Genomic DNA, 27,798 nt, shown 5'->3' on the forward strand with positions numbered 1-27,798 from the left:
ATGGAGATGGCATCAAGCCGGACCCTGATAAAATCCTTGAAATTGAACAGATGAAAAGTCCTTCTGATGTACATGAGCCGAGACAAATATTGGGCCTTGTGAATTATGTGGGCAGGTTCCTTCCAGTACTACACTCTATCACAGAGTTGTTGAAAAAATATGTTGCCTGGGTCTAGGGTCCTCCACTGAAAGAAGCTTTAGTACAGGTCAAGTCCTTGCTGGGGTCTGCTCCAGTGTTAGGGTTCTACGACCCTTCTAAAAAGACTGTGGTTAGTGCTGATGCAAGCAATTATGGGCTAGGGGCCGCCCTCCGGCAGCTAAATGAGAACAAACTACAGCCCATCGCCTACTGTTCTCGTACACTGACGGCTGCAGAGTCAGAGTGCCTGGCTGCAGTTTGGGCTTGTGAGCGCTTTCAGTGTTACCTAGGGTGTTTAGAGAAATTTAGTCTGGAGACTGACCATAAACCGCTAGTCCCTCTAATCAACTCCTATGATAGACAAAAAAAAACTAAGATGCCGTAGACTTCTGATGAGGCTGCTCAGGTTCAATGTTCAGGCAGTGCATGGGCCGGGGAAACAACTGGTACTGGCAGATACACTTTCCAGGCTCCCGCTGGCTGCTGCTGATGAATCTTCAACAAAATCAGATGTGAAGGTATATGTGGATTCAGTTCTGGCATCCAAATCCATTTCGGCAGGAAAGCTAGAGCAAATAAGAAAGGAGACATGTTTAGATACAGACCTTCAAGAAGTTATTAAGTACATAAAAGAAGGTTAGTGCTGTTCCAAGACCGCATTTTCATTCCAGTTTGCATGTGGCAGGAGATTTTAAGCAGGATTCATGATGGCCACTTGAGCATTACAAAGTGCAGAGAAAGGGCAGCTACGGCGGTATGGTGGCCTTGGGTCAGTTCCGACATTGCAAGCCACATGTCAAAATGTGCCTTTTGCTGGGAACATCGGCCAACTCAGAGAAGGGAGACCCTTGATTTTTACCCTGCTGCCTGCAGGCCCATGGCAGAACATAGCTGCAGAAAAAAGTACCTAGTCGTGATTGACTACTATTCCAGGTATTTGGAGATTGCACCCTTGAATGAGATCACCAGTCAAGAAGTTATCACTCATCTAAAGAGCTTGTTTGCCCGGGGAGGCATACCAATGGAGTTAGTGAGTGATAACGGAATGCAGTTTGCTTCCATGGAGTTCAGTTCTTTCAGCAGCGAATAGGATTTTGTCCATTCTACATCAACTCCACATTACCCGCAGGCCAATGGAATGGCTGAAAGGGTAGTTCAAACAACAAAGTTCATTTTGAAGCAATCTGAGCCGTACCTAGCTCTCTTGGCCTATAGGGAGACTCCCATCCGAGCCACAGGTTTTAGCCCGGCACAGTTGATGCTAGGACGACAGATCCGCACTACACTACCATCTGTGGGTGTTTTCCAGCCAACCCGCTCTGTTCCTCGGGACAAGGTCCTCAGGAGGGATGAAGAGGCAAAAATGGGCTATCGATTCTTCTACAACAGAAAACACTCTGTGAGGCCCTTGCAGGAGCTGAAAGTGGGCCAAAATGTCAGAGTTAAGCTGGATGATGAGAAGAAATGGAAGACGCCTGCTACGGTAATGGGACGCTCTCTAGAACCAAGGTCTTATGTAGTCCTTACTGAAGGAGGGACAGTCACGTCGAAATAGAAAACATCTTTAGCCAGTACCTGAGAGTTTGGGGCTGGATGCCTCAGAGCCACACCCCGTGGGATCCCCTGTTTTAAAAGGGGTACCTTCCCCTCAGCAAGACCACAGTGGGGATACTTATTTGCTTCCAGCAGACTCAATCAACTTCTTCTGTATCAGAGGACAGTTCATGTAAAATTACGTCAAATGGAAGAGCTGTGAAACTTTCAGCCCGCTACTGGGATTAGCACTGTAGTTAGAGCAGTGACCAGACAAATGGGCAGAATAATCTCATAGTCACTGTGAACTAGGGTAGTCTACCCCGATGTTCAAGTCAGGATTTTATTTCTTGTTGTTCATATATGATTTCTTTAACTTGTTATTTGTTGTACACTAAACAAAACTATTTTCTTGTATACCTTGTTATTTGTTGTACTCTAAAAAAAAAATAAAAAAAAAAAAAAAAAAAATGTATGCTTTGTCCTTTGAAAAGGGGGAAGATGTGATGAGAGTGGGAGGTGACGTCACCAGATAGGGGCGTGGCTTATAGCCATTATAGTCTATGTCACAGTTAATAAGTTAGATGTGTTGTACAAACTGTTTACTTCTATGCTCTGCAATAAAATAGCGTTGTACCTTCTATGCTGTGTTCTGCATCTCATGATAGGTAATAAAGGGATTAGCTTTTTTTTAAAAAAATTAACATTTTCAAATAGACTGCCCCTCTAAAAACTTACTTGTGGTGAAACTATAAAATGGTTTATTTAGAGGTCTATAGTCTAGTTTGGAATATAGAACAAGATTTCTGCTGACATGTTAAGCTAAGACTAAAACAATCTCTGTTCCAAATGCAATAATACCCCAAATGAGCCATTTGCAATCAGCGGCCTAGATTTGGAGTTTGGCGGTAGCCGTGAAAACCAGCGTTAGAGGCTCCTAACGCTGGTTTTAGGCTACCGCCGGTATTTGGAGTCAGTCAAAAAAGGGTCTAACGCTCACTTTTCAGCCGCGACTTTTCCATACCGCAGATCCCCTTACGTCATTTGCGTATCCTATCTTTTCAATGGGATCTTTCTAACTCCGGTATTTAGAGTCGTGTCTGAAGTGAGCGTTAGAAATCTAACGACAAAACTCCAGCCGCAGAAAAAAAGTCAGTAGTTAAGAGCTTTCTGGGCTAACGCCGGTTTATAAAGCTCTTAACTACTGTGCTCTAAAGTACACTAACACCCATAAACTACCTATGTACCCCTAAACCGAGGTCCCCCCACATCGCCGCCACTCGATTACATTTTTTAACCCCTAATCTGCCGACCGCCACCTACGTTATACGTATGTACCCCTAATCTGCTGCCCCCCGCCGACCCCTGTATTATATTTATTAACCCCTAACCTGCCCCCCACAACGTCGCCGCCATCTACCTACAATAATTAACCCCTAATCTGCCGACCGCAAAGCGCCGCCACCTACATTATAGCTATGTACCCCTAATCTGCTGCCCCTAACACCGCCGACCGCTATATTATATTTATTAACCCCTAATCTGCCGCCCTCAACGTCGCCTCCACCTGCCTACACTTATTAACCCCTAATCTGCCGACCGGACCGCACCGCTATTATAATAAAGTTATTAACCCCTAATCCGCCTCACTAACCCTATAATAAATAGTATTAACCCCTAATCTGCCCTCCCTAACCTCGCCGACACCTAACTTCAAACATTAACCCCTAATCTGCCGACCGGAGCTCACCGCTATTCTAATAAATGTATTAACCCCTAAAGCTAAGTCTAACCCTAACACTAACACCCCCCTAAGTTAAATATAATTTAAATCTAACGAAATTAATTAACTCTTATTAAATAAATTATTCCTATTTAAAGCTAAATACTTACCTGTAAAATAAATCCTAATATAGCTACAATATAAATTATATTATAGCTATTTTAGGATTAATATTTATTTTACAGGTAACTTTGTATTTATTTTAACCAGGTACAATAGCTATTAAATAGTTAAGAACTATTTAATAGCTAAAATAGTTAAAATAATTACAAAATTACCTGTAAAATAAATCCTAACCTAAGTTACAATTAAACCTAACACTACACTATCAATAAATAAATTAAATAAAATACCTATAATTATCTACAATTAAACCTAACACTACACTATCAATAAATAAATTAAATACAATTCCTACAAATAAATACAATGAAATAAACTAACTAAAGTACAAAAAATAAAAAAGAACTAAGTTACAAAAAATAAAAAAATATTTACAAACATCAGAAAAATATTACAACAATTTTAAACTAATTACACCTACTCTAAGCCCCCTAATAAAATAACAAATCCCCCCAAAATAAAAAAAATGCCCTACCCTATTCAAAATTACTAAAGTTCAAAGCTCTTTTACCTTACCAGCCCTGAACAGGGCCCTTTGCGGGGCATACCCCAAGAAGTTCAGCTCTTTTGCCTGTAAAAAAAAAACATACAATACCCCCCAACATTACAACCCACCACCCACATACCCCTAATCTAACCCAAACCCCCCTTAAATAAACCTAACACTAAGCCCCTGAAGATCTTCCTACCTTATCTTCACCATACCAGGTTCACCGATCGATCCAGAAGAGCTCCTCCGATGTCCTGATCCAAGCCCAAGCGGGAGGCTGAATAGGTCCATGATCCGGCTGAAGTCATCATCCAAGCGGGAGCTGAAGAGGTCCATGATCCGGCTGAAGTCTTCATCCAAGCGGGAGCTGAAGAGGTCCATGATCCGGCTGAAGTCTTCATCCAAGCGGGAGCTGAAGAGGTCCATGATCCGGATGAAGTCTTCTATCAACGGCATCTTCAATCTTCTTTCTTCGGGAGCCATCATCTTCCATCCGACACGGAACATCCTCTTCTCCCGACGCCTACTAGCCGAATGACGGTTCCTTTAAATGACTTCATCCAAGATTGCGTCCCTCGAATTCCGATTGGCTGATAGGATTCTATCAGCCAATCGGAATTAAGGTAGGAATATTCTGATTGGCTGATATTCCGATCAGCCAATCAGATTGAGCTTGCATTCTATTGGCTGATCGGAACAGCCAATAGAATGCGAGCTCAATCTGATTGAATCAGCCAATCGGATTGAACTTGATTCTGATTGGCTGATTCCATCAGCCAATCAGAATATTCCTACCTTAATTCCGATTGGCTGATAGAATCCTATCAGCCAATCGGAATTCGAGGGACGCCATCTTGGATGACGTCATTTAAAGGAACCGTCATTCGGCTAGTAGGCGTCGGGAGAAGAGGATGTTCCGCGTCGGATGGAAGATGATGGCTCCCGAAGAAAGAAGATTGAAGATGCCGTTGATAGAAGACTTCATCCGGATCATGGACCTCTTCAGCTCCCGCTTGGATGAAGACTTCAGCCGGATTATGGACCTCTTCAGCCCCCCGCTTGGGCTTGGATCAGGACATCGGAGGAGCTCTTCTGGATTGGTCGGTGAACCTGGTATGGTGAAGATAAGGTAGGAAGATCTTCAAGGTTTATTTAAGGGGGGTTTGGGTTAGATTAGGGGTATGTGGGTGGTGGGTTGTAATGTTGGGGGGGTTATTGTATGTTTTTTTTTTTTACAGGCAAAAGTGCTGAACTTCTTGGGGCATGCCCCGCAAAGGGCCCTGTTCAGGGCTGGTAAGGTAAAAGAGCTTTGAACTTTAGTAATTTAGAATAGGGTAGGGCATTTTTTTATTTTGGGGGGCTTTGTTATTTTATTAGGGGGCTTAGAGTAGGTGTAATTAGTTTAAAATTGTTGTAATATTTTTCTGATGTTTGTAAATATTTTTTTATTTTTTGTAACTTAGTTCTTTTTTATACTTTAGTTAGTTTATTTCATTGTATTTATTTGTAGGAATTGTATTTAATTTATTTATTGATAGTGTAGTGTTAGGTTTAATTGTAGATAATTATAGGTAGTTTATTTAATTTATTTATTGATAGTGTAGTGTTAGGTTTAATTGTAACTTAGGTTAGGATTTATTTTACAGGTAAATTTGTAATTATTTTAACTATTTTAGCTATTAAATAGTTCTTAACTATTTAATAGCTATTGTACCTGGTTAAAATAAATACAAAGTTACCTGTAAAATAAATATTAATCCTAAAATAGCTATAATATAATTATAATTTATATTGTAGCTATATTAGGATTTATTTTACAGGTGTTTAGCTTTAAATAGGAATAATTTATTTAAGAAGAGTTAATTAATTTAGTTAGATTTAAATTATATTTAACTTAGGGGGGTGTTAGTGTTAGGGTTAGACTTAGCTTTAGGGGTTAATACATTTATTAGAATAGCGGTGAGCTCCGGTCGGCAGATTAGGGGTTAATGTTTGAAGTTAGGTGTCGGCGATGTTAGGGATGGCAGATTAGGGGTTAATACTATTTATTATAGGGTTAGTGAGGCGGATTAGGGGTTAATAACTTTATAATAATAGCGGTGCGGTCTGCTCGGCAGATTAGGGGTTAATAAGTGTAGGCAGGTGGAGGCGACGTTGTGGGGGGCAGATTAGGGGTACATAGGGATAATGTAAGTAGCGGCGGTTTACGGAGCGGCAGATTAGGGGTTAAAAATAATATACAGGGGTCAGCGATAGCGGGGGCGGCAGAATAGGGGTTAATAAGTGTAAAGTTAGGGGTGTTTAGACTCGGGGTACATGTTAGAGTGTGCAGACGTAGGAAGTGTTTCCCGATAGGAAACAATGGGGCTGCGTTAGGAGCTGAACGCGGCTTTTTTGCAGGTGTTAGGTTTTTTTTTCAGCTCAAACAGCCCCATTGTTTCCTATGGGGGAATCGTGCACGAGCACGTTTTTGAGGCTGGCCGCGTTTGTAAGCACCGCTGGTATCGAGAGTTGAAGTTGCATTAAATATGCTCTACGCTCCTTTTTTGGAGCCTAACGCAGCCATTCTGTGGACTCTCAATACCAGAGTTATTTTAAAGGTGCGGCCAGAAAAAAGCCAGCGTTAGATACGTGGGTCGTTACCGACAAAACTCAAAATCTAGCCGAGCTATTGAGCTCAGTCCTGTAGTATTGTGCAATCCTGTAAAAACTACACGGATGGTGCAGAAGATGTGACACATAGAACATGTAGAAAACAAAATAAATAAGGTTCTCCATTGGAATCACAGTATCTGCTAGGAAATGCAGCTACTACTTCTAACACGCTAAATATATTATTAAAAATATCTCTATCTCCTTTATGGCAACTTCTGAGATAGTCACTTTATAAAGAGGGTGTTTTTAAGTCACGTTTATTTTGTTTTAACCAATTCTTTGCTAAGTATAGCCCATTGTTGACCTCTGCACTGCAATGTGTGGCTATTTATACTGCACATATTACTCATTAGTATAGTGGAAGAATGAAGAAAGACCTTCTTTTCACCCCGATGGTGATCTGACAGTGACATCAGCACACAGTACATAATGATGTCATACACAATAAGATAGTGCACAGAGGCACTTTCTTATCTTTTTTTAATTAACGGCTAGGGGAATCATCTTACGGAGCCAATATCATGACACCTAAATATAAAAGTTAGCGAGATATGCAAGTACTCACCAAAATCTTGAGAGCAGAAACCCTGCAGGAACTCCTTATCAGGGTCCCCAAGGATTTGGCACGCAGCACACTGGACTTCTGGGGACAAAGAGAACATATCTGGAAACACTGGGATCAGGAAACAAAGATCAAGTCTGTAAGTAACCTTAAAAGTATGAACTACAGTCTGAAAACCCTGTAAGGATGAGCTATAGGACCAGCTACCCTAATAACTAAATAAATGGGATTAAACACCTATACATTAAGGATATACAACCACAGATGACTGATCTATTCATAGTATTGAGAGTGATGCTAATATATATGGTCAGGTGTGAAGAGGAGGGAAAGTAGACCGGTATTACATTATGTTCTGGGGTAATAAGGACAATATTTGCTTTCTTGAGGTAACCGTGAAACAACTCTGATGAAAATGATGGGGCTCTCACTTGTCCATTCCTGGCCTAAAGTGTAATGTCTACTGGATCTGGAATAGCCCCAAAAATATGGTTTCGACATCAAGTGCCACCTCCATTTGTGAACAAAAATAATAAGTCAATAAATTTGGACCCTGGGTGCCCATTGCCAACTTCTCCACCACACTCCTGAGGTTTGTAAAGCGTTAAGTATTTGTTGAGTGGTCTAAAACATTAAATGGACATGAAACCAAAATTTGTTCTTTTGTACTCCTGAGCCTACCTAGTTATGCTTTTCAAGTAAGTATATCAAGAGAATGAAGCCAATTAGATAATAGAAGTAAATTGGAAAGTTGTTTAAAATCAAATGCTCTGTCTGAATCATGAAAGAAAAATTCTGTGTTTCATATCCCATAAAAAAAAAAAAGCCTGTACTGTGTAATCTAGTGGGGGATATGGTAGTGAAAGCTAAAACTATCTGGGTCAGTTTACTGGCTAATGGCTGGGCTCTTCTGACCTAAGGATGCAGGACGGAAATAAGTGACAGCAGTAAAGATTACATCATGTTTAGATGGCTTGGCACCTTGTGCACATTCTTGTGCACTCTATTATAGGGACATAAAACCCAACGTTATTTCATGATTCATATGGACCAGTGTTTCCCAACTCCAGTCCTCAGGACCTTAATAGGCCACATATTCATTATATCCTAACTAGAGCTCAGGTGAAATAATCAGTTCACCCATCAGCTGATTAGTAACCATGGTTACTAACCTGCTCTCACCCATCAGCTGATCAGTAACCATGGTTACCAACCTGCTCTCACCCATCAGCTGATCAGTTCACCTGTGCTCTAGTTAAGATATAATAAATATGTGTTTAAGAATCCTGAGGACTGGGTTTCGGAAACACTGATATAGACCATCCAATTGTAAACAACTTTCTTATTTCTATTATCAAATGTTTTTGTTCTCTTGGTAGCTTTTGTTGAAAAGAAGGGACGTAATCGCAGGAGTGTGCACGTGCCTGGACAGGAGCACTATATGGCAGCAGTTTTGCAAGAATGTTATCCATTTGCAAGAGCACTAGGTGGCAGCACTGTTTGCTGCTATGTAGTGCTACAGACAACTACCTAGGTATCTATTCAATAACGAATACTATGGAAACAAAGCAAATTTGATAACAGAAGTAAATTGGAAACTTTTTTTAAATTGTATACTCTGTCTGAAGCACAAAAGAACATTTTTGGGTTTCATATCCCTTTAACGACCGACGACGTGCAGGGTACGTCCTCCAAAAAAAATACACTTAACGACCAAGGACGTACCCTGCACGTCATCGATCTTGGAAAGCGGTGGAAGAAATCCTGATCGTTTCCAGCCGCTTTCCGGTTATTGCAGTGATGCCTATCTCTGCACCAGACATCGATGGCCGCAATCGTTGGTGGGTGGGAGCCGACGTGGGCGGCCATCGATGGCTTCTATGATGCAGAGGGGGGCGGGATTGTGGGGGGGTAGCCGGGGGCACGCACGGACATGCGCATGCACGGGGGGCCGGGGCCTGGGAACTGCTACACTACAGAAAATATTTGTAAGAAAAGTGGGAGAGAGGGGAGAGGGAAATAAAAATAAAAAAGATCTAAGGGATCTGGGAGGGTAAGCTACACTACAGAAAAAATAAAATAAAAAATAAATCTTTTTTTGTAAGCTGGATACTGGCAGACAGCTGCCAGTACCCAAGATGGCTCCTTATAAGTTAGAGGGGGAGGGTTAGAGAGCTGTTTGGGGGTGGGAATCAGGGTGGTTGGGGGCTAAGTGGGGATCCCACAGAGCAGCATCTGTAAAAACACCTTCACTGCTAGCCATAATACACGTGTGATGCGCAGCGGCATTTAGCGGCCTTCTAATTACTTAAAAACAACGCCAAAGCCATATATGTCTGCTATTTCTGAACAAAGTGGATCCCAGAGAAGCATTTACAACCATTTGTGCCATAATTGCACAAGCTGTTTGTAAATAATTTCAGTGAGAAAACTAAAATTGTGAAAAATTTTACTTTTTTTTTTATTTGATCGCATTTGGTGGTGAAATGGTGGCATGAAATATACCAAAATGGGCCTAGATCAATACTTGGGGTTGTCTACTACACTACACTACACTAAAGCTAAAACTACCCCAAAAAGCTCCCTACATGCTCCCTAATTAACCCCTTCACTGCTGGGCATAATACACGTGTGGTGCACAGTGGCATTTAGCAGCCTTCTAATTACCAAAGAGCAACGCCAACGCCATATATGTATGCTATTTCTAAACAAAGGGGATCCCAGAGAAGCATTTACAACCATTTGTGCCGTTATTGCACAAGCTGTTTGTAAATAATTTCAGTGAGAAACCTAAAGTTTGTGAAAAAATTTGTGAAAAAGTGAACAATTTGTTTTATTTGATCGCATTTGGCGGTAAAATGGAGGCATGAAATATACCAAAATGGGCCTAGATCAATACTTTGGAATGTCTTCTAAAAAAAAATATATACATGTCAATGGATATTCAGGGATTCCTGGCATGAAATATACCAAAATGGGCCTAGATCAATACTTTGGGATGTCTACTAAAAAAAAATATATACATGTCAATGGATATTCAGGGATTCCTGACAGATATCAGTGCTCTAATGTAACTAGCGCTAATTTTTTTTTAAAAAAAAAGTGCTTTGGAAATAGCAAAGTGCTACTGGGTATTTCTAAACTCAGGACAAAATGTATAAACTATTTAGCATGGGTGTTTTTTGGTGGTTGTAGATGTGTAACAGATTTTGGGGGTCAAAATTAGAAAAAGTGTGTTTTTTTCCATTTTTTTCCTCATATTTTATAAAAAAATTTATAGTAAATTATAAGATATGATGTAAATAATGGTATCTTTAGAAAGTTCATTTAATGGCGAGAAAAACAGTATCTAATATATGTGGGTACAGTAAACGAGTAAGAGGAAAATTACAGTTAACACAAACACCGTAAAAATAGACGGTCCCAAACGGACTGAAAATGGAAAAGTGCTGTGGTTATTAAGGGGTTAAGTAAATGGACAGTCCGATTAATAAAATGTTCATAATATTTTGGTCCAAGGTGTAAAAATAGTGGTTATTCTCCCAGACATAAACACAGAAAGCGGTTGTGTTTGCATTACTATGTACTGATAAACCTCCCGCTCTTATAAGCGGTGTCTGGCAGATCACAGAAGATTGACAGCCATGGTTCTTAAAATGATGCAATTACTACGTTTTTTTATTCTTCTACATACATCATTATCTCCTAGTTCTTCCTTTACAGTTGAACAGGTGACTCCGCAGTTTTGGATATATTGCTCTTACAGTATACCTAACCTGCTAGAAGCTATATGGTAACAGTGTCTTACTACTGATCTGATGGACCAGACCCAAATATGTCTTTTTGCTCCTGAATTTCTTATTTTTCTAAATCAGATTTTAAGAGCTTTGTATTCCCCCAGGCTTTTTTATTTAAAGGGACAGTCAACTCCAACATGTTTATTGTTTAAAAAGATAGATAATCCCTTTATTACCCATTCCCCAGTTTTTCATAACCAACACAGTTATATTAATATACTTTTAACCTCTGTGATTAACTTGTATCTAAACCTCTTCTGACAGCCCCCTGATCACATGGCTATTTATTTATCTATTTTTTTAATAGCTTTCCACAACAGGAGACTGCTAGTTCATGTGAGCCATATAGATAAACATTGAGTTAACGCTCGTAGAGTTATTTAAGAGTCAGCACAACACAGTACTAATTGGCTAAAATACAAGTCAATAGATAATAAATACAAAGTCGTGTGATCAGGGGGCTGTCAGAAGAGGCTTAGATACAAGGTAATCACAGAGGTAAAACGTATAGTAATATAACTGTGCTGGTTATGCAAAACTGGAGAATGGGTTTTAAAGGGATTAGCTATCTTTTAAAACAAAAACAATTCTATTGTAGACTGTCCCTTTAAAAATACTGGTTGTAGCTGTAAAACACTGATTGGGTGGCAACCCTAGTTCTACTATATATTTTAAACTGTCAATTTCAGTCTAGAGGATAACATATTCTTTATTATAATGCCCCTGTGTAATATTGATTCATTTTCAGTACTTTCTGTATTATGCCTTAAAGGGACAGTGTACCCTACATTTTCTCCTCTTTAAATGTGTTTCCCCCCCCCCATAATCTATTTTACCTGTGAGAGTGTATTCAACGGTTTAAAAATAGCGAATGTACCTTTATTTCAGCATTTTAAATAGCTGATTTTGCCTGTGCTATCCCTTCCTACACTCCAAGTTTTTATAGAAAAGCTGTGTAAACAGAGCCCGCAGAAGAAATTATATTCCCGTTGGGGGTTAGGAGAAATAAGTAATAACATGATAATTTGTAATTGTTTTCTGAGCTTTTGTATACAGACCACAGAAATAAAAGGAAGAAGAATGTTTGTGTACAGAAAGTGATACAAAGGAGATCTGATTTCCCTGTATGGTCAACCAATTTTAGTGGGTTGTGGTTTCAAAGGACAAATTTAGATATTTCATGTAGAAAAATAAACCTAAAAAACAGCAATTTTTTATACATTATAGTAAAGTTAAGATAAAAAATGCACAGTGTTTGCTACTGTAAATACTGGCTGTAGCTGTAAAACACTGATTGGGTGGCAACCCTAGTTCTACTATATATTTTAAACTGTCAATTTCAGTCTAGAGGATAACATATTCTTTATTATAATGCCCCTGTGTAATATTGATTCATTTTCAGTACTTTCTGTATTATGCCTTAAAGGGACAGTGTACCCTACATTTTCTCCTCTTTAAATGTGTTTCCCCCCCCCCCCATAATCTATTTTACCTGTGAGAGTGTATTCAACGGTTTAAAAATAGCGAATGTACCTTTATTTCAGCATTTTAAATAGCTGATTTTGCCTGTGCTATCCCTTCCTACACTCCAAGTTTTTATAGAAAAGCTGTGTAAACAGAGCCCGCAGAAGAAATTATATTCCCGTTGGGGGTTAGGAGAAATAAGTAATAACATGATAATTTGTAATTGTTTTCTGAGCTTTTGTATACAGACCACAGAAATAAAAGGAAGAAGAATGTTTGTGTACAGAAAGTGATACAAAGGAGATCTGATTTCCCTGTATGGTCAACCAATTTTAGTGGGTTGTGGTTTCAAAGGACAAATTTAGATATTTCATGTAGAAAAATAAACCTAAAAAACAGCAATTTTTTTATACATTATAGTAAAGTTAAGATAAAAAATGCACAGTGTTTGCTACTGTAAATACTCACCTTCCTTAACTACCTGGGACTTGTCCTCTCCACCAGCAGGGGGTACACAAAGCTCATTTCCAGGGGGAAATTGGCTACAATTAAACATCTCTGGCCATGGGAACCCAAAAGCCGCCATAACTGGGGTGCAGCCATCCCTCACCTCCTCACAGAGGGACCTGCACGGGTAAACGGCTTCCTCCAGTTCGCTCAAGCAAACCGGAGCAAACAGAGAGCAGAGGAATTTCTTGGTGTCGGCGTGGCACTGCTTAGTGAGAAGTGGTACCCAGGAGCCCGCCTGTTGCAGAGCCTCTTTCATGGTGTCATGACCCAGTAAGTTGGGTAAGCGCATCTCACTGTAGCCCACTGCGTGGCACAAGGTCATGCTGCTAGGGATGGATTTGCAGCTACTTTTTCGGGTGCTCAGTTGTGTGAGAATAAATGGAAAACCATCTACTGGACACAGATAGCCAAGGGTGGCCAACAAAACGGAAATCACCACAAGGAACTTCATGGTGAACACAGGAATACTAGAGAAAGAAAAAGAAAAAATATATATATTATTGTGTTATTAATTAGCAAAATAAAAACACCAAAATCTCAAGAAAATATAGAACTACTGGAAAAGTTTAAAAGGACAATCTAGACCCAATACTTGTTCTTTATTACTTATTGTTACATAGCAAGCAGTGTGCAACCACATCTATAAACTTGTAACAAGTGAAACATTTAAATAATCACCAACAAGCTCCGCCCACAGCTTTCTTCTTGTCCAGTAGTTAGCGGTTTCTTGCATGACCGTTTAGCAGAGCACATTTAATAGTTTTCAGTTTGCTATTTGACATGCACATATCAGGTTTCTTAAAGGAAAACTTATTTAAAAGGGATAAGAAAGTCAAAATTAAACTTGCATGATTCATATAGATCATTTTAATTCCCTTTTATTTTCAAATGTGCTTTATTCTCTTAGTATCCCTTGTTGAAAAAACGCACATATCATTTGTCTCTTGTGATTGGCTAACTAGATGTGTTCAGCTAGCTGCCAGTAGTTCAATGCTGCTCCTTTAGCAAAGGATACAAAGAGAACAAAGCACATTTGATAATAGAAGAAGACTGTAAAGTTGTTTAAAATGATGTGTTCTATCCAAGTCATGAAAATATGTTTACCCTTCAACAAAAGTTATCAAAAGAATTAAGCAAATTTGAAAGAGTGAAAGTTTAATTTTGACTTTAACTTGTCCCTTTAGCATAGCAACTAAATGTGAAAATGTTTTGAATGTATTGAAATCTTATTTGCTAAAAGCCAGACCTTGAACAGAGACAGTTTTCCCACTGCCATTATGTTAGCAAAACATGGATTGTATAGTTCATCTAATCAGATCTAATAAGGCATATTACATATATACAGTATGTAGCAGGGCAAGCCTGTGAAGTCTGCAGCGTGCGCTTCTAATCCTCAAAATTGGAGGGGGGGAAAAAAAAGTAAATTACAAGAGCAAAATATAAAAAGAAAGATGGGGGAGGGGGGGTTCCATAATTAAATGTTTTATATCACAATCCCAAAGTGTTAAGGTTAAAATAGTTAATTACTATAAAAGGTTTTCATAAATGTGGCAGCATGTAGTAGATGTGAACAATTAGTGAAACAAGTGGGTACATCAAGGAGCAAAAATATAATTTACAAACAACAAAAACAAACAGTTTAAGTTTCCATCCTAGAAACAGGTTTAATGTATTCACACACAAACGCTCTATGCCTTTAATCTTTGCTGTAAATTCTTAATGAGACAATCTTGTGTAAAATTAAAGAAACGCTCTGATTTGTTAGATCATTTTATTTTGAAACAAAATTCCCCTCCTTTAATACGTGTTTCTCTAAATTTAATACGTGTTTCTCTAAATTTAATACACGTAATACGTGTTTCTCTAAATTTGCTAAATCTGTTCATCTAACATCATTAGTATTTTAAAATCAACACTTACTTACGACTGCAGTCAGTATTCATCAAGCAGCGCTCATCAGACCGCTGCTTCCTACCCTCTTCTCTTAGGTGGAGAATTTCAGTCTCCCCGGTCTCGTCCGACTAGGGACATTGACAGCTTCTGCCTGCATATGATTGGCTGACTGCGGGCAGGGGGCGGTGTTGGACGCAAGCGCAAAATAGCGCTCTTGTACAATGCTGAATTCCAGGAGCATATTGCTGCCCGTCACAGGCGGGCTGGGGTGGACAGGGGCAAATATGTCCGCCCTAGCTTGATAAATCGAGCCCATGGTTATTGTTACACATGACATATTCTGAATATCATTTTTAACACATTTACTACTGCTCCTTTACAATAGCAGATGGGTAGGATTCCTAGTTAGTGTTAACCCCAATAAGTCATAACCAGCAGTTACATCTTGTGTTTTCTAATGTTTACAGTCCTATAAAGAGCTGCACAAACTTTCTTGGAAAATTAAATTATTGCAATTCAACACTTAGATCTTATGTTACTAGGAAACTCAAGCCTTCTGGCAAAAGAGGGAGGTTTTTTTTTTTCTCCATTACAGGAAAAGAGCAATCAGACAGCTAAAGGGTTTGTCAGATCTATTGGTAACAAATAGTTGCTGCCATATCTGTTAGTGACAAAAGGATGTTTACCTGGTTTTATTGTAAAGAGGTTTTACTGTACATAAATTGTACTTGTTAAAACGACACTAAATTCAAAATTAAACTTATATGATTCAGACAGAGCTTGCAAAAAAAAAAAAAAAAAAGGAAACTTTAAAATGGTCAGAAAAAAAAAATCTGCTCATTTTGTTTTGTTGCATTGTATTTTTATTATGCTTTTTTTTGGTTATGCAGATCTCCTGTATTTAAAATGGGATAGAAATGTCAAAATTGAAATTTGCGTGAATGCATTTCAATTGGAAGTATATTATACCAATGATTCTACTTATATTAGCAAAAATGCTTTTAGTAAAAGTTATTTCACGGTTTCAGCAGCATGCGCGCATACGCTACTTTTGACTAGATGATCAGGATTTAAATACCATGTTTAGAGAGAGGCCAGTTGTGTGTATTGTGTCAGGGAAGACTTAAAGGAACAGTTGACACCAGCATTTTTGTTGTTTAAAAAGAAAAAAGTACCCATCCCCCAGTTTCGCATAACCAACAGTTATATTAATACACATTTTACCTCTGTAATTACCTTGTATCTAAACCTCTATTTCAGTTCTTTTGTCAGACTTTAATTTTACCCAATCAGTGCTGACTCCTAGGTAACCTCACGTGCGTCAGCTCAATGTTATTTATATGACACACACAAACTAATGCCCTCTAGTGATGAAAAACTGTCAAAATGCATTCAGATTAGAGGCGGTCTTCAAGGTCTAAGAAATTAGCATATGAGCCTACCTAGGTTTAGCTTTCAACAAAGAATACCAAGAGAACAAAGCAAAATTAGTGATTAAAGTAAATTGGAAAGTTGTTTAAAATGACATGCCCTATCTGAATCATGAAAGTTTATTTTGGACTTGACTGTCCCTTTAATTTGTGTGCTATAGCAGTAATCACTGACTCTCTGAGAAGGTGAGGTGTTTGAATGCTGGTGCACCCGGTACTCACGTCATATGTGTGTGTATGCCACAAATAAAAGTAATAGCTTTTACTAGAAGCATTTTTGCTAATTGAAGCATATTGCAAAAATATTTCTATTTAAAATTTAAAAATACCCATGAACATTTACATTTTCATATTTCTGTCCCTTTAATGGTCTGAATAATAGTGATACTACTTGTACATATTTGTGGTAACTATGGCCTAGATTTGGAGTTTGGCGGTAGATGGGCTGTTAACGCTCCGCAGGCTTTTTTCTGGCCGCACCATAAAATTAACTCTGGTATCGAGAGTTCAAAAAAATGCTGCGTTAGGCTCCAAAAAAGGAGCGTAGAGCATTTTTACCGCAAATGCAACTCTCGATACCAGAGTTGCTTACGGACGCGGCCAGCCTCAAAAACGTGCTCGTGCACGATTCTCCCATAGGAAACAATGGGGCTGTTTGAGCTGAAAAAAAACCTGCATTCAGCTCCTAACGCAGCCCCATTGTTTCCTATGGGGAAACACTTCCTACGTCTGCACCTAACACTCTAACATGTACCCCGAGTCTAAACACCCCTAACCTTACACTTATTAACCCCTATTCTGCCGCCCCCGCTATCGCTGACCCCTGCATTATATTATTAACCCCTAATCTTCCGCTCCATAAACCGCCGCTACCTACGTTATCCCTATGTACCCCTAATCTGCTGCCCTAACATCGCCGACCCCTATATTATATTTATTAACCCCTAACCTGCCCCCCACAACGTCGCCGCCAGCTACCTACAATAATTAACCCCTAATCTTCCGACCGCAAAGCGCCGCCACCTACGTTATCCTTATGTACCCCTAATCTGCCCCCCACAACGTCGCCGACACCTGCCTACACTTATTAACCCCTAATCTGCCGAGCGGACCTGAGCGCTACTATAATAAAGTTATTAACCCCTAATCTGCCCTCCCTAACATCGCCGACACCTTACTTCAATTATTAACCCCTAATCTGCCGACCGGAGCTCACCGCTATTCTAATAAATGTATTAACCCCTAAAGCTAAGTCTAACCCTAACACTAACACCCCCCTAAGTTAAATATAATTTAAATCTAACGAAATAAATTAACTCTTATTAAATAAATTATTCCTATTTAAAGCTAAATACTTACCTGTAAAATAAATCCTAATATAGCTACAATATAAATTATAATTATATTATAGCTATTTTAGGATTAATATTTATTTTACAGGCAACTTTGTAATTATTTTAACCAGGTACAATAGCTATTAAATAGTTAAGAACTATTTAATAGTTACCTAGTTAAAATAATAACAAATTTACCTGTAAAATAAATCCTAACCTAAGTTATAATTAAACCTAACACTACCCTATCAATAAATTAATTAAATAAACTACCTACAATTAACCTAACACTACACTATCAATAAATAAATTAAATACAAATGCTACAAATAACTACAATTACATAAACTAACTAAAGTACAAAAAATAAAAAAGAACTACGTTACAAAAAATAAAAAAATATTTACAAACATAAGAAAAATATTACAACAATTTTAAACTAATTACACCTACTCTAAGCCCCCTAATAAAATAACAAAGACCCCCAAAATAAAAAAATGCCCTACCCTATTCTAAATTAATACATTTAAAAGCTCTTTTACCTTACCAGCCCTGAACAGGGCCCTTTGCGGGGCATGCCCCAAGAAAATCAGCTCTTTTGCCTGTAAAAAAAAACATACAATACCCCCCCCCCAACATTACAACCCACCACCCACAAACCCCTAATCTAACCCAAACCCCCCTTAAATAAACCTAACACTAAGCCCCTGAAGATCTTCCTACCTTGTCTTCACCATACCAGGTTCACCGATCGGTCCAGAAGAGCTCCTCCGATGTCCTGATCCAAGCCCAAGCGGGGGGCTGAAGAGGTCCATGATCCAGCTGAAGTCTTCATCCAAGCGGGGCAGAAGAGTTCTTCCATCCGATTGAAGTCTTCATCCAAGCGGCATCCATCCGGAGCGAAGCGGCAGCATCCTGAAGACCTCCACCGCGGAACATCCATCCTGGCCGACGACTGAACGACGAATGACTGGTCCTTTAAATGACGTCATCCAAGATGGCGTCCCTCGAATTCCGATTGGCTGATAGGATTCTATCAGCCAATCGGAATTAAGGTAGGAATATTCTGATTGGCTGATGGAATCAGCCAATCAGAATCAAGTTCAATCCGATTGGCTGATCCAATCAGCCAATCAGATTGAGCTCGCATTCTATTGGCTGATCGGAACAGCCAATAGAATGCGAGCTCAATCTGATTGGATCAGCCAATAGGATTGAACTTGATTCTGATTGGCTGATTCCATCAGCCAATCAGAATATTCCTACCTTAATTCCGATTGGCTGATAGAATCCCATCAGCCAATCGGAATTCGAGGGACGCCATCTTGGATGACGTCATTTAAAGGAACCGTCATTCGTCGTTCAGTCGTCGGCCAGGATGGATGTTCCGCGGTGGAGGTCTTCAGGATGCTGCCGCTTCGCTCCGGATGGATGCCGCTTGGATGAAGACTTCAATCGGATGGAAGAACTCTTCTGCCCCGCTTGGATGAAGACTTCAGCTGGATCATGGACCTCTTCAGCCCCCCGCTTGGGCTTGGATCAGGACATCGGAGGAGCTCTTCTGGACCGATCGGTGAACCTGGTATGGTGAAGACAAGGTAGGAAGATCTTCAGGGGCTTAGTGTTAGGTTTATTTAAGGGGGGTTTGGGTTAGTTTAGGGGTATGTGGGTGGTGGGTTGTAATGTTGGGGGGGGGTATTGTATTTTTTTTTTTACAGGCAAAAGAGCTTTTAAATGTATTAATTTAGAATAGGGTAGGGCATTTTTTTATTTTGGGGGTCTTTGTTATTTTATTAGGGGGCTTAGAGTAGGTGTAATTAGTTTAAAATTGTTGTAATATTTTTCTTATGTTTGTAAATATTTTTTTATTTTTTGTAACTTAGTTCTTTTTTATTTTTTGTACTTTAGTTAGTTTATGTAATTGTAGTTATTTGTAGCATTTGTATTTAATTTATTTATTGATAGTGTAGTGTTAGGTTAATTGTAGGTAATTGTAGGTGGTTTATTTAATTAATTTATTGATAGGGTAGTTTTAGGTTTAATTATAACTTAGGTTAGGATTTATTTTACAGGTAAATTTGTTATTATTTTAACTAGGTAACTATTAAATAGTTCTTAACTATTTAATAGCTATTGTACCTGGTTAAAATAATTACCAAGTTGCCTGTAAAATAAATATTAATCCTAAAATAGCTATAATATAATTATAATTTATATTGTAGCTATATTAGGATTTATTTTACAGGTAAGTATTTAGCTTTAAATAGGAATAAATTTATTTAATAAGAGTTAATTTATTTCGTTAGATTTAAATTATATTTAACTTAGGGGGGTGTTAGTGTTAGGGTTAGACTTAGCTTTAGGGGTTAATACATTTATTAGAATAGCGGTGAGCTCCGGTCGGCAGATTAGGGGTTAATAATTGAAGTTAGGCGTCGGCGATGTTAGGGAGGGCAGATTAGGGGTTAATACTATTTATGATAGGGTTAGTGAGGCGGATTAGGGGTTAATTACTTTATTATAGTAGCGCTCAGGTCCGCTCGGCAGATTAGGGGTTAATAAGTGTAGGCAGGTGTCGGCGACATTGAGGGGGGCAGATTAGGGGTTAATAAATATAATATATGGGTCGGCGGTGTTAGGGGCAGCAGATTAGGGGTACATAAGTATAACGTAGGTGGCGGTCGGCAGATTAGGGGTTAAAAAATTTTAAGCGAGTGGCGGCGATGTGGGGGGACCTCGGTTTAGGGGTACATAGGTAGTTTATGGGTGTTAGTGTACTTTAGGGTACAGTAGTTAAGAGCTTTATAAACCGGCGTTAGCCAGAAAGCTCTTAACTCCTGCTATTTTCCGGCGGCTGGAGTTTTGTCGTTAGAGCTCTAACGCTCACTTCAGAAACGACTCTAAATACCAGCGTTAGAAAGATCCCATTGAAAAGATAGGATACGCAATTGACGTAAGGGGATCTGCGGTATGGAAAAGTCGCGGCTGAAAAGTGAGCGTTAGACCCTTTAATCACTGACTCCAAATACCGGCGGTAGCCTAAAACCAGCGTTAGGAGCCTCTAACGCTGGTTTTCACGGCTACCGCCGAACTCTAAATCTAGGCCTATGATTTTTATCTTTTCTTATATTTATTCTGCCAGCAAGAGTTGTTATATTCTGTTCTCTTTATTCCTTTTTTTTTCACGTCTATTTATGTATCAATGATCTAGCAACTATCAGCTTTAATAATATCAGCCTTCTTTGTCTGTATATAAAATGTGGCTGTAAATGAGAGTATTGTGGTATAGATTGACTGTACATGCACACATGAAGTTTGCACGTGTAAAATTATTGTACAATGATGTACCGGATGACAATTCTTTTTTATTTCATTTTTTTTCATTGTAATCTTCCCACATTGTTGGATTTAAATAAAGATATAATAAAATTTAAAAACACCCATGAACATTTAAATTGTCATATTTCTGTCCCTTTAATGGTCTTTTAAACACACTGATGGTACAATTATTTGAATCATTTGTATACATTTTGCTTATCATAACTATCTGAAATCATCAGTAGTCACCACCAGTGGCAGTTCCAGGAGAAGCTGTGCCCCACCCCCCAACTGTAACCTCCTGCGTTTGGCACCACTAACCACCTATGCTCCATGGGCCTCGTCCATGCCCTGCCTAGTCTCGCCCATGACACACCCTGAGCACTCCCATTACAGACATGCCCACAACCTCAGGTTCTTTCTGGCGATGACACTGACATCATGCCATATATCTACACCTTTAAAATGTGCTGTCCCCTAAATCCATAGGCCAGAATATGCCCCTGTATACATCCCCTTATGTAGCAATTTCCTGGCTTTTAAAAATGTCTGTCTCATAGTCTGGGTGGCTTTTATTCTTAAACAAAAAAGTGTCATCTCCTACATAAGACATGTGTCAGTAGCGGTATTAGATACCAGAGAGACAAACAGCATTGAGATATATAGTAGTAGGCACTAGAGATATGAATTCTGAGGTTTTGTGAACTCCAAAAGCGTTAGGCGGCTAATCCAGATTTTAGCGTGTTGGTGTAGCACAAGAATGAATTTGGCAACAAAAATAACCAAGCGGCACGAAGGGCCACGTTTTTCCGCATTCAGAGGTTTATAAAACCTAAAGACGCACAGCTGAACTAGGCACGTGAAAGTTACTGTATATTTAGCAGAGAGCCGAGTGCAGTCTGATAATAGTTCAAAGTAGTAATATAGCCGCACCACCAACTGTATTTAAAACATTATTGCTTTATTGTGCCAATTAAAACAGACTGTTTTAATTGGCACTATAAAGCAATAATGTTTTATTTGAACTGTATATCTTGGACCATGGTGCAGGTCTAATAGCTGGCACACCTGCAAACAATTTGTTGCATACCCACAGGTGGGGATTACCTTGGTGCTTGTGCATTCTCTTGATTTGCAGTCTGATAATAAACATCCCATGTCCCAACCAGAAAGCAGAGTCAGAGCATTTTATTATTGCTTGTATATAACTATGTGTTTAACTCCTGCAAACAGAGTCATCATTTATGCATCAGAAATTATTTGCAACATTATAAAATATCTACAGGCAAAATACCATTTAAACAGCCATGTGATTAGTAAAATGTACATTGTTTGCTGGTCTATGACAAATAAAAAGTATTCTTTATCTTCCTCTCCTGTTACTGATTAGGGAGATCTGGTTAGCTAGCACACATACAGTATATGCCTCTTGTCATTGGCTCACTAGATCTGGTCAGCTAGCTCCCAGTGGTGCATTGTGTCACACCACAGTAGTCTAGTAACACTCTCAGTCGTGTCTACCGATGCATAGCTTTTGTTTTTGACAAATTGCATCATTATTTTTTTTTGCGGCACTCTCTTGGTCACGTAAATTCCCCGCTATTTATAGATTCTTTGGACTCCAATTTCCCCTTTTGCCTGCTGATTTCACGAGTCTGGCTCAGCTCTGACCTCGCTCTTGGCTATTACTTTCACCCTGTCCAATCCATTACTGACCCTATTTGTCTCCTGATTTTTCATTGTTCTAATTCCCATGACCCAGAGGTTAGTCTGTCTGGTTAGTAACTTAGCCTGAAGCTTATACTTCCATCAGTATCATCTTTCTGAGGGCCATGCCCAGGACTGTTTCTTGTGGGCAGAGTCTGTGTTCAAACTACCACTACTCTCATCTTTACTCACTGCTACCCTGGATCTGACTTTACCTATGTGTTTAACCTTTAGTACAGGGGTGAAACACACGGTTATTATATGCAAGTAACAGCGCAATAATATCCTGCCCTAACAACACCATTTTCGAATTATCGACAATTTGAAAGAAACTTAATTGGGAAATAAAGCATTCATAACAGACACACAATGTTATACATTTTTATAGATAGAGAACGATTAGCAACTGGTATATGACATCATTAGACCATCAGAATCTGTGACTGAAAGGAACATTGTACTCAAAAATGTTCTGTTATCCACATGAACAGGAAACATTGTAATAGAATGAAAATAGCTTTGGCCAGAAAGAACTGTATGTAAAAGCCGTTTAGTTTTAAATACAAACTAATACAGCAGTACAAGTTGTCTTACTGGCTGATAGGTACAACCCCCATGCTTCTATTGGTGGAGAGGAACACACCTGACTTCTGCAGGACTGACAAGAAAATGTTGTTACATGCAAGACAGGAATATGCATTAAACATGGTAAATAGTTGTTAAAGGGACAGTAGAGTCAAAATTAAACTTCCATGATTCAGATAGAGCAACAATTTTAAACAACTCTTCTTCTCTTATTTCATTTTCTTAATTCTCTTGGTATCCTTTGTTGAAAAACATACCTAGGTAGTCTCAGAATTAACTGTTAACTTGCCTGATGTCTTCAGCTAGCTCACAATGGTGCATTACTGTTCCTTTAACAGAGGATACCAAGAGAATGAAGCAAATAGAAGTAAATTGGAACGTTGTTTAAAGTTTTTTTTATCTATCTGAATCATAAAATAAATGTTGGGGTTTATTGTCCCTTTAAACATAATTATGTATTCATCACAAATATCGGCCTGAGATTTATATGCAGATGTATTTTACATTAAACGTTCCCCCCCCAACTATTATAAACATGTTTTAGCCTCTATAAAATAATGGGCCTCGCCATATTGAAACTTAAGATAAACTTCCCTTTCAGAATGTAGCATGGTTAGTCTTGTGACGTCTGAAATAGGAATTTCCAAATCTAATACTCTATAACTATATATTTTGTATTACCATCCCAGTGTTTCAGGACCCTTTAAGACCCACAAACTGTATATTGAAAAAAACTGAAATACTAACAATTAATGAGTTTCCAATGACTAGTTATACCAGCTGCAGAGTATAAAATGTATGATAAATTGTTCATGTATGTTTATTTTTGTATATGAAATAGCTGGTTTTGTTCTTTGATCAAATGGGTTGAGCTTGCAGGGAAATCAGATATCCTTAGTTTTTCACTTTCTGCACACACACACACATCTTTAGATTATCTCTGCAAACCAAAGCCCAATGCTTAGAAGAGAGATAGAACAATATAAAATGTTTTTTTTATCTCCAACTGGGAGTGTAATTTCTTCTGCTGGCTGTTTACAGAGTACTTAAAGGAACATGCAAACCATTATTTAGGTTCTAATGAAACAGCCTGTGAGCTGTGAAACATGTCGCATCTTTGGTGTAAATGTTAAGTTGTTTTTTTATCATATTATATTGGAAGCTGTCCTTGTCCAGATATTTGTTTTTGTGTCACTTTTTGATATCGTTTGAGTCTCAAGACAAGAGCTCAAAGTTGGAATAATCTTTTTGTATCCGGATTCCTTGTAGCAGTGAACAGGGGCTCTGTGGAATGTGACACTACCAGCATGACAGAGTGCTGCATCACTTGTGAGTATAACACAACAGAGTGCTGCATCACTTGTGAGTATAACACAACAGAGTGCTGCATCACTTGTGAGTATAACAACAACAGAGTGCTGCATCACTTGTGAGTATAACACAACAGAGTGCTGCATCACTTGTGAGTATAACACAACAGAGTGCTGCATCACTTGTGAGTATAACAACAACAGAGTGCTGCATCACTTGTGAGTATAACAACAACAGAGTGCTGCATCACTTGTGAGTATAACAACAACAGAGTGCTGCATCACTTGTGAGTATAACAACAACAGAGTGCTGCATCATTTGTGAGTATAATAACAACAGAGTGCTGCATCACTTGTGAGTATAATAACAACAGAGTGCTGCATCACTTGTGAGTAGAATAACAACAGAGTGCTGCATCGCTTGTGAGTAGAATAACAACAGAGTGCTGCATCCCTTGTGAGTAGAATAACAACAGAGTGCTGCATCCCTTGCGAGTATAATAACAACAGAGTGCTGCATCCCTTGCGAGTATAATTCAAAAGGTGGGGAGGGGATTTTGTGACTATTTTTCTGACACAGATACACAAATGGAAGCGCCTTTTCGCTATTGTCATTTAGATTGTAAGCAGCGTGTTTGCTTAGAGTGCTGTGGGTACCTAGTATAAAAGCCACTGTCACCTAAGCAGACACTCTGTTTAAAACAATGGTCCAATGAGCATTTATAGACATGCTGTATGTGCGCAGGAAAAGCCCTCACTAAACACTGTGATATCTTCCATTAAAAGCAAATTTGCTAATTCAGATACATTGCAAAAATAATTGTATTCAAGATTTATGTGCATTTCAGTTTTGTCTGGAATGTCCATTAACACTTTAGTGTAGGTTCGGTTCTACAGAGAAAAAAAAAACAGCAGCTTCTGTGTAGTTAACTTTTTAATGCCGTTATGCCGTTCTATTCCATTATAATTACACTGGGCTTTAGAGCCATTATGACGGAATAGAACGTCATAGCCAACACCTGTCCTGAAGCCTTCTGCGCTTCCTGGATTTGATCGCAGTCTGGAGGGCGTTCCTAGGGTTATATAAGGATGCCCCCCAGACCAAATCCAATAATTGAAATCTTGCGATCATGATTTCAATTTGTCTATATCGGAACAGTTGTTCCGATGTAGACACTTTAGCCCTGGCAGGAAAGGGTTAAACTCTAAAAAATTATAAAATGTATATTTATATACTTTTAAACTTGTGCAATATACTTGAAAAATGTGGGTTTTCCAATTCAACCCAGAGAGGTGGAAGGGTTCAGAAACTTGACCCAGCTACACGCTACACAGTTTAAAAAAAACCACATTTATTTTGTATGCAGACTATTTTTTTCTTTAAATGGCTTTCATGGTTTTTAACTTACATAAAACAAATGTTAGTCATGGGTCTCTGCTGAATACTAAAACTACTTACACCAAAAATAAAAAATATTTAATTTAAAAAAAACACAATTTTAAAAACAAACACTTAAGTAATGTGTCATTATTACTTGTCATTTTGATTTGGGGCTGTGAAATCGCAGTGAATAACTGGCTTTATGTGATTCTTTAGTAAGTATACTACATGCGGCTTTTTTTTTACAAAGTCTACAAAAGGCCTTTTAGGAAGAAACCTTTGGGGCATGGAATTCTGCGTATAGCTCACCTGTGTAACAAGCTTGAGGTGGGATCACTAACCTGTAGAAATTACACAGGGGTTGTTCTCCCCCACCCCCAACAGAATCATTTTTGTATATATCTCCCATCCATTTACTATATCTCCAAGAAAAACTTATCTTCCAAAATCCCAACACTTACTTCTCTATGCAGCAGCTGAGTCTGATTCTCGTCAGCTTCCTTTGTGGATTTGATGTAGACAGATCTGTAACAGCCCCAGACTGGATTCTCAGGCTGTGAGTTCTGTGTCCAGTCAGCAGAAGACCCTCTAAGTGGGAGTCTACAACAAAAACACAGATCTATACAGTGAAGCAGCCTACAAATACTAGACACCACCAGCCTCTATTACAGTGAAGTCAGAACAGATGATGAGATGTCCCCAGCCTGCTTACTCACTACTTTCTAGCAATCCAGAGCACTCTGGGCTGGGCAGTGAGACTGTACCTGGTCTGCCTCTGTGAGGAGACGCTTATCCCCAGGAAAGAACAATCTGCAGCAGATGAGATGTGCTGAGACTTGCATGTGCAGATGCAGGAATGGCAAGTTTACACAAGGGGATGGAAGAGGCAGCTCCTAATTACTGGGAGGTTTTCCCCCTATTCCCACAGCAGGCTGGCTAGTCCTGGGCTCTGCATTGCCTGCAGGCAGTATACATAACCCCCCCCCCCCCCCAGATTAGAGCCATAAATCTTTGGCTTTCAGGTGGGGTGGAATTGGAAATGAAATAAAACAACAGAAATCCCAGTCTGAACAGTCCCTTGTTCAAGCACAAAACCCCAAACACTGAACAGAGCCTGTTTGTTTTATTGGCCTGGCTGGGAGCTACAAGCCTCCTCTATGCACGTGTTAAATGGGCTCTTGCTAAGTATAAATATTATATGAAGTGTTTGACCTGTGCTGCCTTTCACAGCCCAATTAAAACAAGCTGAAGAATTTTTCAACAAATGGTAAAAATAAAACATAAAAAATGCTGTTAGAAGTCTTAAAACATACCAAAAAAAACAACAACCTTGTTTTGTAACTGATAAAATCAAAAATGTTTTATTCAACAGTTTTTACATTTCAGATATTTTTTTTCTACTACCAATTACTGAACATTGACATAAAAATGTTTATTTAGTTTAATGAGAAGCGACAATTAGAAGTTAACACTAATTAGCACCTGGCAACAGTAGTGTGCAGTAATATTGGTATTTTAATGATCTGATTAAATATACATTAGGCTGCAGTTGTGATTGTACATTTAATAATGTACATGATATTTCTCTTACACACTGTAGCTGATTGCTGTTACATTTTACTATGAATTTTTGTACAGAATTTCTAACTGAATGGTATGAATATTGGCCAATTTGTATTCTTATAAAATGCAAAATAAACTTTTTTTGCTCCTAACAGATTTAGCTTCATGTGTTAAGCAGAGTTTTGTCTGATATCTTAGTTCATACCCGTTTACAAAGCACA

The 27,798-nt window shown here is 38.8% G+C and overlaps 1 protein-coding gene across 3 annotated transcripts in view; it reads right to left on the reverse strand.

Moving 5' to 3' along the window:
* LOC128652161 (secreted frizzled-related protein 2-like) overlaps positions 1-26,884 on the reverse strand; it is a 52,858-nt gene extending 25,974 nt beyond the window's left edge. The window contains exons 1-4 of one of the 3 annotated variants that reach the window (XM_053705102.1): positions 26,779-26,884; positions 26,476-26,614; positions 13,015-13,523; positions 7,289-7,366 (exon numbers count right to left, since the gene is read on the reverse strand). In XM_053705102.1, coding sequence (XP_053561077.1) covers positions 7,289-7,366; positions 13,015-13,507 — 571 coding nt within the window. In that variant the 5' untranslated portion in view covers positions 13,508-13,523; positions 26,476-26,614; positions 26,779-26,884. The other 2 variants (XM_053705103.1, XM_053705104.1) reach the window with 2 other exon arrangements.
* Positions 26,885-27,798: the final 914 nt, after the last annotated feature.

Source organism: Bombina bombina, chromosome 3 (genome assembly GCF_027579735.1).
Source record: "Bombina bombina isolate aBomBom1 chromosome 3, aBomBom1.pri, whole genome shotgun sequence".
NCBI classification, from domain to species: Eukaryota; Metazoa; Chordata; class Amphibia; order Anura; family Bombinatoridae; genus Bombina; species Bombina bombina.